This window comes from Salmo trutta, chromosome 37 (assembly GCF_901001165.1).
Source record: "Salmo trutta chromosome 37, fSalTru1.1, whole genome shotgun sequence".
NCBI classification, from domain to species: domain Eukaryota; kingdom Metazoa; phylum Chordata; class Actinopteri; order Salmoniformes; family Salmonidae; genus Salmo; species Salmo trutta.
The window spans coordinates 24,759,481-24,775,265 of NC_042993.1; the positions used below are offsets into that span (position 1 = coordinate 24,759,481).

Below are 15,785 nucleotides of genomic sequence, written 5' to 3' on the forward strand. Positions count from 1 at the left end.
ATATAATCGTGACAACACTCTCCTCTGCCCCAAGTAATTTACATACTAATGGATATTCCCAATACGTGTAAAAGTGTTTTTAGCCCAGTCTCAGCATGACGCTACCCTCTCCCCCAATATCAGTAGCGGTGCGGCTCGTGACAAACCCAGCTGGATTGAGGAGGGTGAGCCGGTATGTTCACTAAGGACTCGAAGAGGGGGGTTGTTAATTTCATATGGGGTTGACGTCAAGCTGCTGTTTGTCAGACACTAATTAGGAGCTAATTGACAGCTTCCTGCTGTGGTGCGGTCAGGAGGAAGGGGAAGTGAGGTAGATGCCTGGAGGATTGGGAACTCTGCTGGAGCTGGGAAGGTGTTTGTGGTGGCAATCCAACGTGGCCACAGGAAGGTGATGGTGTGTAGAGAGATGGGAGGAATAGCATACAGTCGAGTCACTCCAAAAAAAGGATAGAGCTAAATTGTCTAACCATATGAACCTACAGTATAAAGACTGTTATTTGTCGTTGTCCTCACCTGCTCTTCAAAGATGGATTAGTACTAGTTGCAGTAACTTTTACTGAATCCACTATGGTGACATAGGTTATATTTCCTCAGTCATACAGAACCAAGGGAATTTAGCTTGCTACTGATGATGATCAATACTCACTTTTTAGATGTTTCTCTTTTTGCCATGCATTCCCTGACTTTGCGCAATGTATGTTGACCTACAGATATAGCAGCTACAGTGAACGTACTGTAAGTGTAAATTGAAACCAGTCATTCTTAGAAGAACCAGCAGAGGGCCCTGTTTAGCACCCCAAAACATCAGCGAGGCTAGACGGAAGGAAGGGTAGGGTGGGCAGAGTGGGATTCTCTCTACGAGGAGAGATACTGTAGCATCCAAGGCTAAACCAATGATGTGCTCCCTGGGCCAGACCTGCTAAATTATTAACACACTTCATTTTTAATGAACGGCTCTGCTCTTCAATTATTCAGCAATTGGATGAGAATTATAAGAGCACATAAAAAGTCTGATGTTCAATTATCTAATATAATGTCATAAATAAATAAGTACACATCTAAAGTTTAAGTAGAATAAAGAGATACCATGGCAACGCTAATAAGGGCTTTCAGTAAACATAATGATTCAAGTAGACTACAGTGAAAAGGGTAACCTGCTGCTCCTGCTTAGGTAATGGGAAATATATAGCAGTGTATTGTATTGTGATGAAGCTCTAACTTGTTTGGCTATGAGTGTTTGTATTTACGGTACACAAATGTCATTATTCTCATGGGTAAAACCCCAAAATAACATTCTTGTTCTGGAAATCCCAACTCTGCATTATAGCCAAAGGAACTCCAGTATATTCCCCTTTCAGAGGAACAACAATCATTAGTACTCACACTCCAGTTTGTCCTCGGGTCGGCCACCCTCCAGCAGTGAGAGGTAGCAGACGATGTCCTTCAGTTGAACCATGCCTAGAGGTCTGGGCAGAGTCCTGGGTAGAGTGGGCACCTTCAGAGGGGTCGAGTTCCCTTTGATCAACTTGAGGCCTGCAGAGAGAAGAAGGCCAGAGAAGAAGGTCAAAATGTAGGCCGGTTATGATCATTGCTGAGCTTATGCCTCTAATGTCAACCTCAAACTGTCTTTCAAACTGTCTACCAATAAATCGAAATTCATGTTGCGAAATTGATTGCAGATGTTATATAAGTGTAGTTTTTGCCAATATTATGGTAGTAAATGTTGACTAGACAGCACCGTTTTAGTTTGTGAAGATTGTAGTTAGTACCTCAGGACACGTACAGTTTGGACATTTTGTGAAAAAGTACAAGCTGATGCTACAAACGCTGCACTCAATGACTTGCCTGTAAGCTACAGTCCACGACAACAAGGCAATCTGGGGTGGTCTGACGACAGAGTTAACAACACTGAACCAATTACAACAGTATCACCCAGGGACACTGCTCTTTGTGGTAGGAGTAAAAACTAAAGTAGACCTAAACAACTTTAGGCTTTTATTTGATGTTAGAGAGATTGTTTGTCTGCTGCTGAGGTCATAGTTTCTATGCCTTCTTGATCTGTTCCTTTGTTTGTGTCTGAAGTGAAGGTGCGGTGGTCCTAAGGGCAAAGTAGCTTTAAAAATTCAGTAACAGCGCACACAGACAATATAAAAGCTACTTTGCCCCTTAAGGACATCATCTGAAGGTTCTAGCTGAAGTGCAGGGTCTTTACCAGTAACTCTGGGCTTGTCTATGGAAGAGGGGCTGGGTTTTGGTCCCTTGTTACTGAAGGATAAGAAGAGGTGCTGACAGAACTCCTCTGCCAGCTCGCTCTCCAGAAACGTCTGCATGAAGACCTTGAAGCCTTCAAAGTCAATCTCCTGAAACAACACACAGAACATGATCCTGGTTGGTATAATTCCCACGAGGGAAGATTTAATAACCATATCATTACCATATCATGCCTGGAAGAACAAGGAATTACATTACCTGATTGAGTATGTCTTGCTTCTATGCAGCATTGAATAAAGACATTGGGCATCTCAATAAATCAAACTTGGAAAAAGTCAGTTACTCATATCCTGAAAAGCTGGTGTGACATTTTCAGCATCCCCTCTATAACCAAAGTAAGTAGCGCCTCTTAATTTCAAAAGTCAAAACTAACAAAGATATTGGTTTGAGGTGAATATAGACCGATAACATTGTTGAATGTTGTTGCTATCAAAATGACCGAGACTTGGTAGCAAGTCTGAAGTGATGGTAGTGTTCTACATTATAAAGAAGCCTCAAAGTAGTTCTGCAATGGTTCATGCAATGCTAATGATGCCACATCACTACCAGAACAGTCAGAACAGTGTCTTATGGAAAGAATGACTACCTCCTCTGGGTTATATTTCGCCAACACTCCATCTCCATGGAACTCCTGCAGCACATCTTTCAGCTTCTTGGTTGAGTCTAAAAGAAAAACATTCAGCACATGTTCTAACCATAAAGGCTTCCCATTAAATAGCAATTAATATCATCATGTCCGTGAAGGGAGATCCCACTGCGGGATCTCATCTAATTGTCTCTGAAAAGGTTCAGTCTACAGCTCAGGAGGAATCAGATCTGACACCCAACAGACCGCATCGAAACCACAGGGGGAATCACCAGACTCTGGAACGGGTAACAGGTTAGACTCCTCTGCCTGGTCCGTTTGGTCTGGTTCGTGTCAAGGTCTCTTCCTGTATTTTCAAACTATGGGAGTTTAGCCCCAGGAGTGTCCTGGCAGGACTGGTCCATTTGGGCCCCTGGTATAGACATTGTTTAATTATATTATTCTAGCTCTTCCATTATGGTATTTGTAGTGGTTAATGGTGTGTGTATATAGATTGTGTATAGGCTTGTCTACCGTGTGAATCTTCTCTTTGTGTCAGACTGGGTTCAAGTGACTTCTGTTTCTTTTTTTCTGTATTTATTTGTCTGAATATGGTATGTACAGTTGAAGTCGGAAGTTTACATACACTTAGGTTGGAATAATTTAAACTCGTTTTTCAACCACTCCACAAATTTCTTGTTAACAAACTACAGTTTTGGAAAGTCGGTTAGGACAAGTAATATTTCCAAAAATTGTTTACAGACAGATTATTTCGCTTATAACTCACTGTATCACAATTCCAGTGGGTCAGAAGTTAACATCACTAAGTTGACTGTGCCTTTAAACAGCTTGGGAAATTCCAGAAAATTATGTCATGACTTTAGAAGTTTTTGATAGACTAATTGACATAATTTGAGTCAATTGGAGGTGTACCTGTGGATGTATTTCAAGGTCTACCTTCAAACTCAGTGCCTCTTTGCTTGACATCATGGGAAAATCAAAAGAAATCAGCCAAGACTTCAGAAAAAAAAGTTGTAGACCTCCACAAGTCTCATCCTTGGGAGCAATTTCCAAATGCCTGAAGGTACCATGTTCATCTGAATAAGTAAGTATAAACACCATGGGACCACGCAGCCGTCATACCGCTCAGGAAGGAAACGTGTTCTGTCTCCTAGAGATTAACGTACTTTGGTACGAAAAGTGCAAATGAATCCCAGAACAACAGCAAAGGACCTTGTGAAGATGCTGGAGGAAACAGGTACAAAAGTATCTATATACACAGTAAAACGAGTCCTATATCGACATAACCTGAAAGGTCGCCCAGCAAGGAAGAAGCCACTGCTCCAAAACCGCCATAAAAAAGACAGACTACGGTTTGCAACTGCACATGGGGACAAAGATTGTACTTTTTGGAGAAATGTCCTCTGGTCTGATGAAACAAAAATAGATCTGTTTGGCCATAATGACCATCGTTATGTTTGGAGGAAAAAGGGGTAGGCTTGCAAGCCGAAGAACACCATCCCAACCGTGAAGCACAGGGGTGGCAGCCTCATGTTGTGGGGGTGCTTTGCTGCAGGAGGGACTGGTGCACGTCACAAAATAGATGGTATCATGAGGATGGAAAATTATTTGGATATATTGCAGCAACATCTCAAGACATCAGTCAGGAAGTTAAAGCTTGGTCGCAAATGGGTCTTCCAAATTGACAATGACCCCAAGCATACTTCCAAAGTTGTGGCAAAATGGCCTAAAGACAAGTCAAGGTATTGGAGTGGCCATCACAAAGCCCTGACCTCAACCCCATAGAAACTTTGTGGGCAGAACTGAAAAGCCTGCGCGAGCAAGGAGGCCTACAAACCTGACTCAGTTACACCAGCTCTGTCAGGAGGAATGGGCCAAAATTCACCCAACTTATTGTGGGAAGCTTGTGAAAGGCTACCTGAAACGTTTGACCCAAGTTAAACTATTTAAAGGCAATGCTACCAAATACTAATTGAGCGTATGTAAACTTCTGACCCACTGGGAATGTGATCAAAGAAATAAAAGCTGAAATAAATCATTCTCTCTACTATTATTCTGACATTTCACATTCCTAAAATAAAGTGGTGATCCTACTGAAGACAGGAACGTTTTACTAGGATTAAATGTCAGGAATTGTGAAAAACTGAGTTTAAATGTATTTGGATAAGGTGTATGTAAACTTCCGACTTCAACTGTATGTATGTATGTATGTATGTATGTATGTATGTATGTATGTATGTATGTATGTATGTATGTATGTATGTATGTATGTATGTATGTATGTATGTATGTATGTATGTATGTATGTAGGCATATATGCAGTGTGTATGTATGTATATATGTATATATTATTGTATATTATTTTACTGCTCTATGGATATAGTTATTGTTTGGATTACCTTATTTACTATTATTTATTCATGTACTTTTTTTCATTTTTCTTTCATTCTTTATGTGATACGCATACGGAGAACGCCAGAAGAAGAATTAACATTTAATTACCACAGTGAATTATTGTAATGTTTGTTTATGTGTCAATTAATCCCATAAGGGACGGGTTGCCAATTGGCGATTTGACACGAAAATAAAATGTCATTAATTCATTCATTTCATTCATTGTAGCTTCTGGAGCAACAAGCCTAGATTTGGAAGGATGACCATGTGAAACTATGAAACGTGTGATTGGGGGCCTGTGATAAACCCACCAAAAATAAATGAAAAAGTATTAACTCATGCACTGTTTTTTTATCACTCCTCTACATGGTCAAAAAACTATCACGTTGTCATCCTAATGCTAACACTTAAAAGGAAATTACTTAGCGTAGGTTACTTTAGGCCAAAATGCATGTCACATCAATGTTCTTTTACACAGCACCTGGGAAAATACACACCGCAATGTCACTGAGCAAAAAAATCCATTCTAATAATCGTCTCTGATTACGAAATCATAACTGCAGTGAAGTAGACTGTAGAGTATTGGTGCTCATGCAGTATGTGAAGTGAGGAAAGTGTGCAATAGAGCTCACTTCACTTCAATGACAAGAGAGGGGGCTAAAGTGAGCTGGAGGGACTGAAAAGGAGGGAGTGAGAGGTGGAAACAGCAGAAGGTCCATTGTTGCACCTCGGAGAATGGGATATTTTATAACCTTTCGCTGCACAGGGAGCATAATGACTAGCTGTGAGCCAATTTGAAACACGATTATCCAAATCTCTCTGTCACACACTGTCCCTCACTCTTTCTCATTTCCCTCCGGTCCCCATACCCTGTCTCTTCTCAGACTTTCAGACGTTACAGTGGAGCTGGATTTTTTTAGGTGGTAGATCAGTTTTAATATTGCAGATAGATTGTAGTTTCCATCAATGTCATTGTCTGCATCATTTCCAATCCCCATATATATTTTTTGTAAATATATATATACATTTATGGAAAATATTTACAAAAAATACATGGGGGATTGGAAATGATGCAGGCAATTACATTGATGGAAGCCACAATCTAACTGCAATATTAAATCTGATCTTAAGTCCCCGCCACTTCTAAAACCAAAGTTGCGCCCCTAGTAAACATTGCAGAAGAAGAAAAATCGATCCCAATCAGAGACAGTAAAGATAGGCTGGAGAGCTGCTTACAGTCGGCGAAACAATGTTGTCAAAACGCGTAGAGCAATTAACAAGAGAGATGTCATGGCCAAGTGAAACCCTTTGCATGCAGAAGAGATCTCAAGCAAAAAGCATTCATTATTTCGATCTGGACTGAGGTCTGTGAATATCTAATAAAATAACCTCCAGTCAAGACGCTATATAGACTTAGGGTCCTTATTGCTGCTCACATTAGCTCTGTTGTTTTAGTCTTCTCTAACACACTGAGATGAAGTTCTTATTGTTGTGGATATGTGGGAAGTCTTTTGAGAATCCTTCCTTTCCAGAAAACCATTTTAAAACCAAAATATAATAAATATAGAAAATAAAAAATAATATAGAAAATAAATAATAATACTAAACCTAATTGTTACCCTGGAAACAACCAACGCAAGAAAGGTTTCAGTATATCTCACTATTCCCACTGAAGGCAAGAAAAACCATCCATCTCAAAACATGCACAGTCAAATTTTTCATTTCCGAAAACCTGAATACTTGCAGTAGCGTTCTTGAAAATAACTTATTGACGTTCATAACTCTCTTTGGCCTGCAGGGGATGCTTTTGTGTTATGATTGATCATGTTTTAACATAAACAGCACCAGAGCACCAGACAGATGTAATGCTTGAGCTGGTATTTCTGCAAAATCAGCAAGGGGCTCCAATAACAGATTACAGACATATGGATGATTCCAAGTCATCAGAGAAAGAGGGGGGTTTTTGTACTGTTTGAGCTTTACACCAAATCAAGTTGGATTAGGCTGGGTTTCATAATGCAGTGGCAGTGCATGGAGATATTCTCTGCTCTGCTCTTAGGCAGTCACCATTACAGTAACTGGGCTCTGTTATCCTGCCATAGTCAAGCAGTAGATAAAATCTCTCTCTGTGTGAGATGGATCAGGACCTACTGCTGGGATGGGATCTACAGTAGTTTACTAATCCAGTGTCACATTTCATACCTGACTAGATTCCATTTTCAATGAAGTTTAAACTTGATTGCGAGCGTAAAGTGACGGTGTACGCGTGCACACACGCGCGCACTCACAGACACACACACACACACACACACAAAGACACGCTCACACACTCACACCCACTGTCAGAGACACAGACTTACATTGAGCGTACTCCTGCAGAAGGGAGAATTCAGCTGGGGTCAGAGTGACCCACTTGTCCTGGTTGGTCATTGTGATGAGTCCTCTTCTCTCTCACATCCCCAAACTATCAGCCCACAGTCCACTCTCTGGAACAGAACTTAGAAAAAGTTGTTAGGCCTCTCATTATAGTCTCTTGTGGCAGACTGTTACCAGAACAAGATTTGGTTTGGGTTCTGACATTCATTTCATCATCACTGGTCATAAAATTGCATAAAATTATTGTATATTGATCCTCAGATCATTACATTGCTACAGTATAGTATAGTACAGTATAGGATAGTACAGTCTAGTTTAGGAGACACCAAGAAATGCTTATGTCCATCTGTAACCAAAAAGTATATCAGTCTGTCAGTCAATTAGAGAGTGAGGCTAGGGACTTGTTTGATTCATAATACTTACTGAATCCCCTAATGAATGCATTTTTCATGCTATCATAAGTATTACATCAGACAAGTACATTACTCTTAGTATGACTGACAGTCAAGCTAATGCTACCTTGTCCTATCCAGGACTATGTGCTATAGCTAGCTAGCGATTTGCTAACTGGCATGTCAATGTCCAACAGGAACTCACCAACTCACTGCATTATTTGACATATGTCTTACTTATAGATGTAGGATCTTAATTTGATCACCCTGTTGCAGGAGAACTTTCCTGCAATGCAGGACATTTAAAACATGTAGTGTATTTGAGATTTAAAAACTTTGTTTTCCCTTACAAGAAATATATCAACCCCTACAAAAATGTCCATTAATTATAATCCACATAATAATTCACATTTCCTGTTGCCTGCTTTAGCAAACTGGCTCAAATTAAGATCCTACAGCTGTACCTAGGACAACATTTAGTTTATGTGTAAAGAAGCATTTATGACAGACAGTATAAGGGACATGTAAGAGTTTAAGTCATGATTGACCAGGACTGCTGCTGCTGTTTGACAACAACAGAATGATGGGCCAGCTGCCAGGAGACAGCCAGCTGGCATCACTGATTATGGACAATGCCATGGTGACAGAAGATTAGACAGTGTCAGAAAAGAGGGGATGTTATGCCACTTTTTCCTTGCTGTAGACCCCCCCCCACTCTAGCACTGACTGCTTCTGAACAAGCACACACTCTTACACACAGCAGAAAGGGGGGGGTCTAACACACACACACACAAACACACACACACAGACACACACACACACACTCAATGGGTTGACAAAATACAAGATATGCTTACTGCAAACTTAATCCGTTCTACATTGTAACTACTGTAACTACTGAGAAGGGTTCAAAAAGCATTACACATTCATGTAAAGAGAAATAAATAATGTGTGAGTGTGTGTGTGCATGAGTGTTTTGGGGTAGTCGGTTGCTACAGTATATAGCCTAGAGTATTGTGTTCTGTGGACTACTGAAGCTGAATGTTCCACTCCCCCCTGCTCTCTTAATGCACCTGTGTTAGTCTCAGAGCCAGCTTCCTTCCTTTTTGACCCAATTCCCTCTGACCAATTATAAAACCTCACAGCAACAAGTGCATGTAACAGTATTTTACCACCTCAGTTCACAACTATTTCCTAATGAAAGAGCTGGCATGGAATCATCCGTGTGTGTACTAATGCATGTGTGTGTCTGCGCATATATGTGTATCTGTGTACGGGCATAGTTTGTATGTGGATGTCTTGAACATACCCATAGTAAACGCACATTTCTAACCTTAAGAAACCCCTGAGACACTTGAATATGCATGGACACGTACGGTGCATTCGGAAAGTATTCAGAACCCTTCCCTTTTTCCACATTTTGTTACGTTACAGCCTTATTCTGAAATGATTAAATTATTATTTTTCTCATAAATCTATACGCAATACCCCATAATGACAAAATTAAAACAGGTTTATATAATAAATAAGGCATATATTTTTTGTAACTTATTTACATAAGTATTCAGACCTTTTGCTATGAGACTCATCCTGCATCCTGTTTCCATTGATCATCCTTGAGATGTTTCCACAACTTGATTGGAGTCCACCTGTGGTATATTCAATGGATTGGACATGATTTGGAAAGGCACACACCTGTCTATATAAAGGTCCCACAGTTGACAGTGCGTGTCAGAGCAAAAACCAAGACATGAGGTTGAAGGAATTGTCCGTGGAGCTCAGAGACAAGATTGTGTCGAGGCACAGATCTGGGCAAGGGTACCAAAAAATGTCTGCAGTATTGAAGGTCCCCAAGAACACAGTGGCCTCCATAATTTCTTAAAAGGAAGAAGTTTGGAACCAAGACTCTTCCTAGAGCTGGCCTCCCGGCCAAACTGAGCAATCAGGGGTCAGGGAGGTGACCAAGAACCCGATGGTAACTTTGACAGAGCTCCAGAGTTTCTCTGTGGAGATGGGAGAACCTTCCAGAAGGTCAATAATCTCTCCAGCATTCCACCAATCAGGCCTTTATGGTAGAGTGGCCAGACGGAAGCCACTCCTCAGTAAAAGGCACATGACAGCCAGCTTGGAGTTTGCAAAAAGGCACCTAAAGGACTCTCATTCCATGAGAAACAAGATTCTCTGGTCTGATGAAACCAAGATTGAAATCTTTGGTCTGAATGTTAAGCGCCACGTCTGGAGGAAACCTGGCACCATCCCTACAGTGAAGCATGGTGGTGGCAGCATCATGCAGTGGGGATGTTTTTCAGCGGCAGGGACTGGGTGACTAGTCAGCATTGAGGGAAAGATGGACAGAGCAAAGTGAAGAGAGATCCTTGATGAAAACCTGCTCCAGAGCTCTCAGGACCTCAGACTGGGGGCGAAGGTTCACCTTCCAACAGGACAACGACCCTAAGCACACAGCCAAGGCAACGCATGAGTGGCTTCGGGACAAGTCTCTGAATATCCTTGAATGGCCCAGCCAGAGCCCGGATTTGAAAGAGATCTAACATCTCTGGAGAGACCTGAAAATAGCTGTGCAACGATGCTTTCCCATCCAACCTGACAGAGCTTGAGAGGATCTGCAGAGAAGAATGGGAGAAACTCCCCAAATACAGGTGTGCCAAGCTTGTCGTGTCATACCCAATAAGACTTGAGGCTAGGTGCTTCAAATCAAATCAAATTTAATTGGTCACATACACGCGATTAGCAGATGTCATTGCGGGTGTAGCGAAATGCTTGTGCTTCTATCTCCGACAGTGCAGTAATATCTAACAAGTAATATCTAACAATTTCACAACATATACTCAATACACACAAATCCAAGTAGGAATGAATTAAGACTATGTACATATGGACGAGCGAAGTCAGAGCGGAATGGACTAAGATACAGTAGAATAGTATAGAAAACAGTACATACTTATGAGATGAGTAATGCAAGATATGTCAACATTATTAAGTGAATAAGATACCGTAGAATAGTATAGAAAACAGTATATACATATGAGATGAGTGATGCCAGATATGTAAACATTAAGTGACTAAGATACCGTGAATAGAATAGAATACAGTATATATATATATGAGATGAGTAATGCAAGATATGTAAACATTATTAAGTGACTAAGATGCTGTAGAATAGTACAGAATAGAGGTTGATCGATTAATCGGAATGGCCGATTAATTAGGGCCGATTTCAAGTTTTCATAACAATCGGAAATCGGTATTTTTGGACACCAATTTGGCCGATAATAAAAATAAAAATATATATTTTTTACACCTTTATTTAACAAGGCAAGTCAGTTAAGAACACATTCTTATTTTCAATGAAGGTCTAGGAACGATGGGTTAACTGCCTTGTTCAGGGGCAGAACGACAGATTTTTACCTTGTCAGCTTGGGGATTCGTTTTTGCAACATTCCGGTTACTAGTCCAACGCTCTTACCACCTGCCTTACATTGCACTCCACGAGGAGCCTGCATGGCAGGCTGACTACCTGTTACGCGAGGGCAGCAAGAAGCCAAGGTAAGTTGCTAGCTAGCATTAAACTTATCTTATAAAAAACAATCAATCTTAACATAATCACTAGTTAACTACACATGGTTGATATTACTAGTTCATCTAGCTTGTCCTGCGTTGCATATAATCGATACGGTGCCTGTTAATTTCTCAACGAATCACAGCCTACTTCGCCAAACAGGTGATAATTTAGTACTGTCGTTGCACCAAACCTAACCATAAACATCAATGCCTTTCTTTAAAATCAATACACAAGTATATATTTTTAAACCTGCATATTTAGTTAATATTGCCTGCTAACATGAATTTCTTATAATTAGGGAAATTGTGTCACTTCTCTTGCGTTCCGTGCAAGCAGTCAGGGTATATGCAGCAGTTTGGGCCGCCTGGCTCGTTGCGAACTGTGTGAAGCCCATTTCTTCCTAACAAAGACCGTAATTAATTTGTCAGAATTGTACATAATTATGACATAACATTTAAGGTTGTGTAATGTAACAGCAATATTTAGACTTAGGGATGCCACCCGTTAGATAAAATATGGAACGGTTCCGTATTTCACTGAAAGAATAAACGTTTTGTTTTCGAAATGATAGTTTCCGGATTCGACCATATCAATGACCAAAGGCTCTTATTTCTGTGTGTTATTATGTTATAATTAAGTCTATGATTTGATATTTGATGGAGCAGTCTGACTGAGTGATGGTAGGCAGCAGCAGGCTCGTAAGCATTCATTCAAACAGCACTTTCGTGCGTTTGCCAGCAGCTCTTCGCAATGCTTCAAGCATTGAGCTGTTTATGACTTCAAGCCTCTCAACTCCCGAGATTAGGCTGGTGTAACTGATGTGAAATGGCTAGCTAGTTAGCGGGGTGCGCGCTAATAGCGTTTCAAATGTCACTCTCTCTGAGACTTGGAGTAGTTGTTCCCCTTGCTCTGCAAGGGCAGCGGCTTTTGTGGAGCGATGGGTAACGATGCTTCGAGGTTGGCTGTTGTCGATGTGTTCCTGGTTTGAGCCCAGGTAGGGGCGAGGAGGGGGACGGAAGCTATACTGTTATACTGGCAATACTAAAGTGCCTATAAGAACATCCAATAGTCAAAGGTACATGAAATACAAATGGTATAGAGAGAAATAGTCCTATAATTCCTATAATAACTACAACCTAAAACTTCTTACCTGGGAATATTGAAGACTCATGTTAAAAGGAACCACCAGCTTTCATATGTTCTTATGTTCTGAGCAAGGAACTTAAACGTTAGCTTTTTTACATGGCACATATTGCACTTTTACTTTCTTCTCCAACACTATTTAAACCAAATTGAACATGTTTCATTATTTATTTGAGGCTAAATTGATTTTATTGATGTATTATATTAAGGTAAAAGAAAAGTGTTCATTCAGTATTGTTGTAATTGTCATTATTACAAATACATTTGAAAAAATCTGCCGATTAATTGGTAGCAGCTTTTTTTTGGTCCTCCAATAATTGGTATCGGTATCGGCATTGAAAAAGCATAATCGGTCGACCTCTAGTACAGAATACCGTATATACATATGAGATGAGTAATGCCAGATAGGTAAACATTATTAAAGTGCCTAGTGTTCCATTCCTTAAAGTGGCCAGTGATTTCCCAGTCTATGCCTATAGGCAGCAGCCTCTAAAGTGCTAGTGATGGCTGTTTAACAGTCTGATGGCCTTGATATAGAAGCTGCTTTTCAGTCTCTCGGTCCCAGCTTTGATGCACCTGTACTGACCTCGCCTTCTGGATGATAGCGAATGATAGCTTTGCTTCAACAAAGTACTGAGTAAAGGGTCTGAATACTTATGTGAATGTGATATTTCATATTTTTTATTTTTTATAAATGCGCAAAAATTTCCCAGTCTATGCCTATAGGCAGCAGCCTCTAAAGTGCTAGTGATGGCTGTTTAACAGTCTGATGGCCTTGATATAGAAGCTGCTTTTCAGCCTCTCGGTCCCAGCTTTGATGCACCTGTACTGACCTCGCCTTCTGGATGATAGCGAATGATAGCTTTGCTTCAACAAAGTACTGAGTAAAGGGTCTGAATACTTATGTGAATGTGATATTTCATATTTTTTATTTTTTATAAATGCGCAAAAATTTCCCAGTCTATGCCTATAGGCAGCAGCCTCTAAAGTGCTAGTGATGGCTGTTTAACAGTCTGATGGCCTTGATATAGAAGCTGCTTTTCAGTCTCTCGGTCCTAGCTTTGATGCACCTGTACTGACCTCGCCTTCTGGATGATAGCGAATGATAGCTTTGCTTCAACAAAGTACTGAGTAAAGGGTCTGAATACTTATGTAAATGTGATATTTCATATTTTTTATTTTTTATAAATGCGCCAAAATTTCCCTATGAGTGTTAGATACACAGAAAAGAAAAATGCTCAAAATGATTCTCCTTCTCTATTGTTTATAATCCGTTTACATCAGTGGAGGCTGGTGGGAGGAGCTATAGGAGGACGGGCTCAACGTAATGGCTGGAATGGAATGAATGGAACGGTATCAAACACATAAAACATATGGAAACCACGTTTGACTCCCTTCCATTTAGTCCATTCCATTCCATTACAATGAGCCCGTCCTCCTATGGCTCCTCCCACCAGCCTCCACTGGTGTACATACAGTATAATGCACATATCCTCATCATAATGTCCATAGAACTGCAACGACATTAGCACAGCAGTATTTCAACCCTTTAGCACATTTCTCAACGCTGCGAGTCTAATTCCACGAGCAGTGTACAGTACCTATAGTAGCAGCACTGGGATACTGATAGGCTTGATTCATTTCCAGTGGTGCAACAGTAGGTTATCAAACACTGTCGCTGTCCTCCTCTCTCTTAATCTCTGTATCTATCAATGAATTCATCGACAATATCAACCCCGGTGGAGGATTCTACTGCAAGAGACATCAGCGATAGAACTAGAGAGTAGCTGACACTACACATTAACAAATACACCCGCTACATTACACGCACACACTATATACACTCTCACATACAGTCAATGAACGAACAAACAATAGAATGCAGTATCAACATGATACTCACCTGCTGGATAGCCAGGGCAGACTGCCGGGAGCAGGGAGTAGCCTTCCAGGCAGATGTTTACAGATGACGCTTACACACTCTCACACACACACACGCATCTTGCTCTTTCTCACACGCTCACATACAAATACACACACTCACTCACTCACATCATGTCCCCGCTGAATGTACTGGAGGAGAGCTTAGAGGGTTTTGTCATCAGATGGTGTGTGTGTGTGTGTGTGTGTGTGTGTGTGTGTGTGTGTGTGTGTGTGTGTGTGTGTGTGTGTGTGTGTGTGTGTGTGTGTGTGTGTGTGTGTGTGTGTGTTAGACCCCCCCTCTCTGCTGTGTGTGTAAGAGTATCCGTGTGTGGCTGTGTGTGTTTGTGTGTGAAAGTGTGGGAAAGTGTGTGCTTGTTCAGAAGCAGTCAGTGCTAGAGGATAGAAACTCCAACAGAAAAAGGGGGAGTGTGTGTGAGTGTGTGTGAGAGAGAGAGAGAGGGTGATAAAAAGCACAGAACGATCTACCGCTTGTCTGCAATGATAATCAGTTCCCATACTCACTGCTTACGTCACCCTTATCCCTCCTCTCCTCCTCTTTCTGCTCCCCCTCTATTCCCTGGTGAGGCTGATGTCCTGAGCTCCCGCTCTCTCTCCCTCTCTCTCCCGCTCTCTCTCTCTCCCTCTCTCTCTCTCCCTCTCTCTCTCTCCCTCCCTCCCTCTCTCTCTTCCTCCCTCTCTCTCCCGCTCTCTCTCTCTCCCTCTCTCTCTCTCCCTCCCTCCCTCTCTCTCTTCCTCACTCTCTCTCCCACTATCTCTCTCGCTCTCTCACGCTTTCCCTCTCCCTCACTTTCTTTCTTCCAGTCTCTCGCTCTCCCGTTGCCGTGGCGCGTGTCGCCATTAGCATTCAGCAGGCAGGTGGTAACCGCGGCGACCTGTGGGAATACCTCTTGATTGAACTGATGGGATGTGAAAGGGGCAGGGGCCGGGGGTCTAGGGGAGGGGGTGTCGTGTTCAACAGACATGAATCAGGAGTAATATTCTCTCATCACTGTGGTGCTGCAGCTGTGGAGGGCTATTAAACAGCAGCCCAAGGCCAATTACATTCAGAATCAATAGGAAAAAGGATAGGCTGGGCCCTTGACATTTTAGATACTTAAAA

At 41.4% G+C, this 15,785-nt stretch overlaps 1 protein-coding gene across 4 annotated transcripts in view; it reads right to left on the reverse strand.

The window, feature by feature from the left end:
- The window catches only part of LOC115177005 (diacylglycerol kinase beta), a 66,943-nt gene extending 52,037 nt beyond the window's left edge, over window positions 1-14,906 (reverse strand). The window contains exons 1-6 of one of the 4 annotated variants that reach the window (XM_029737446.1): window positions 14,646-14,906; window positions 7,612-7,737; window positions 2,858-2,934; window positions 2,470-2,490; window positions 2,213-2,360; window positions 1,384-1,533 (exon numbers count right to left, since the gene is read on the reverse strand). In XM_029737446.1, the coding sequence (XP_029593306.1) occupies window positions 1,384-1,533; window positions 2,213-2,360; window positions 2,470-2,490; window positions 2,858-2,934; window positions 7,612-7,681 (466 nt within the window). In that variant the 5' untranslated portion in view covers window positions 7,682-7,737; window positions 14,646-14,906. Of the gene's footprint in view, window positions 1-1,383; window positions 1,534-2,212; window positions 2,361-2,469; window positions 2,491-2,857; window positions 2,935-7,611; window positions 9,602-14,645 lie in introns of those variants that run through there. The other 3 variants (XM_029737445.1, XM_029737444.1, XM_029737447.1) reach the window with 3 other exon arrangements.
- Window positions 14,907-15,785: the final 879 nt, after the last annotated feature.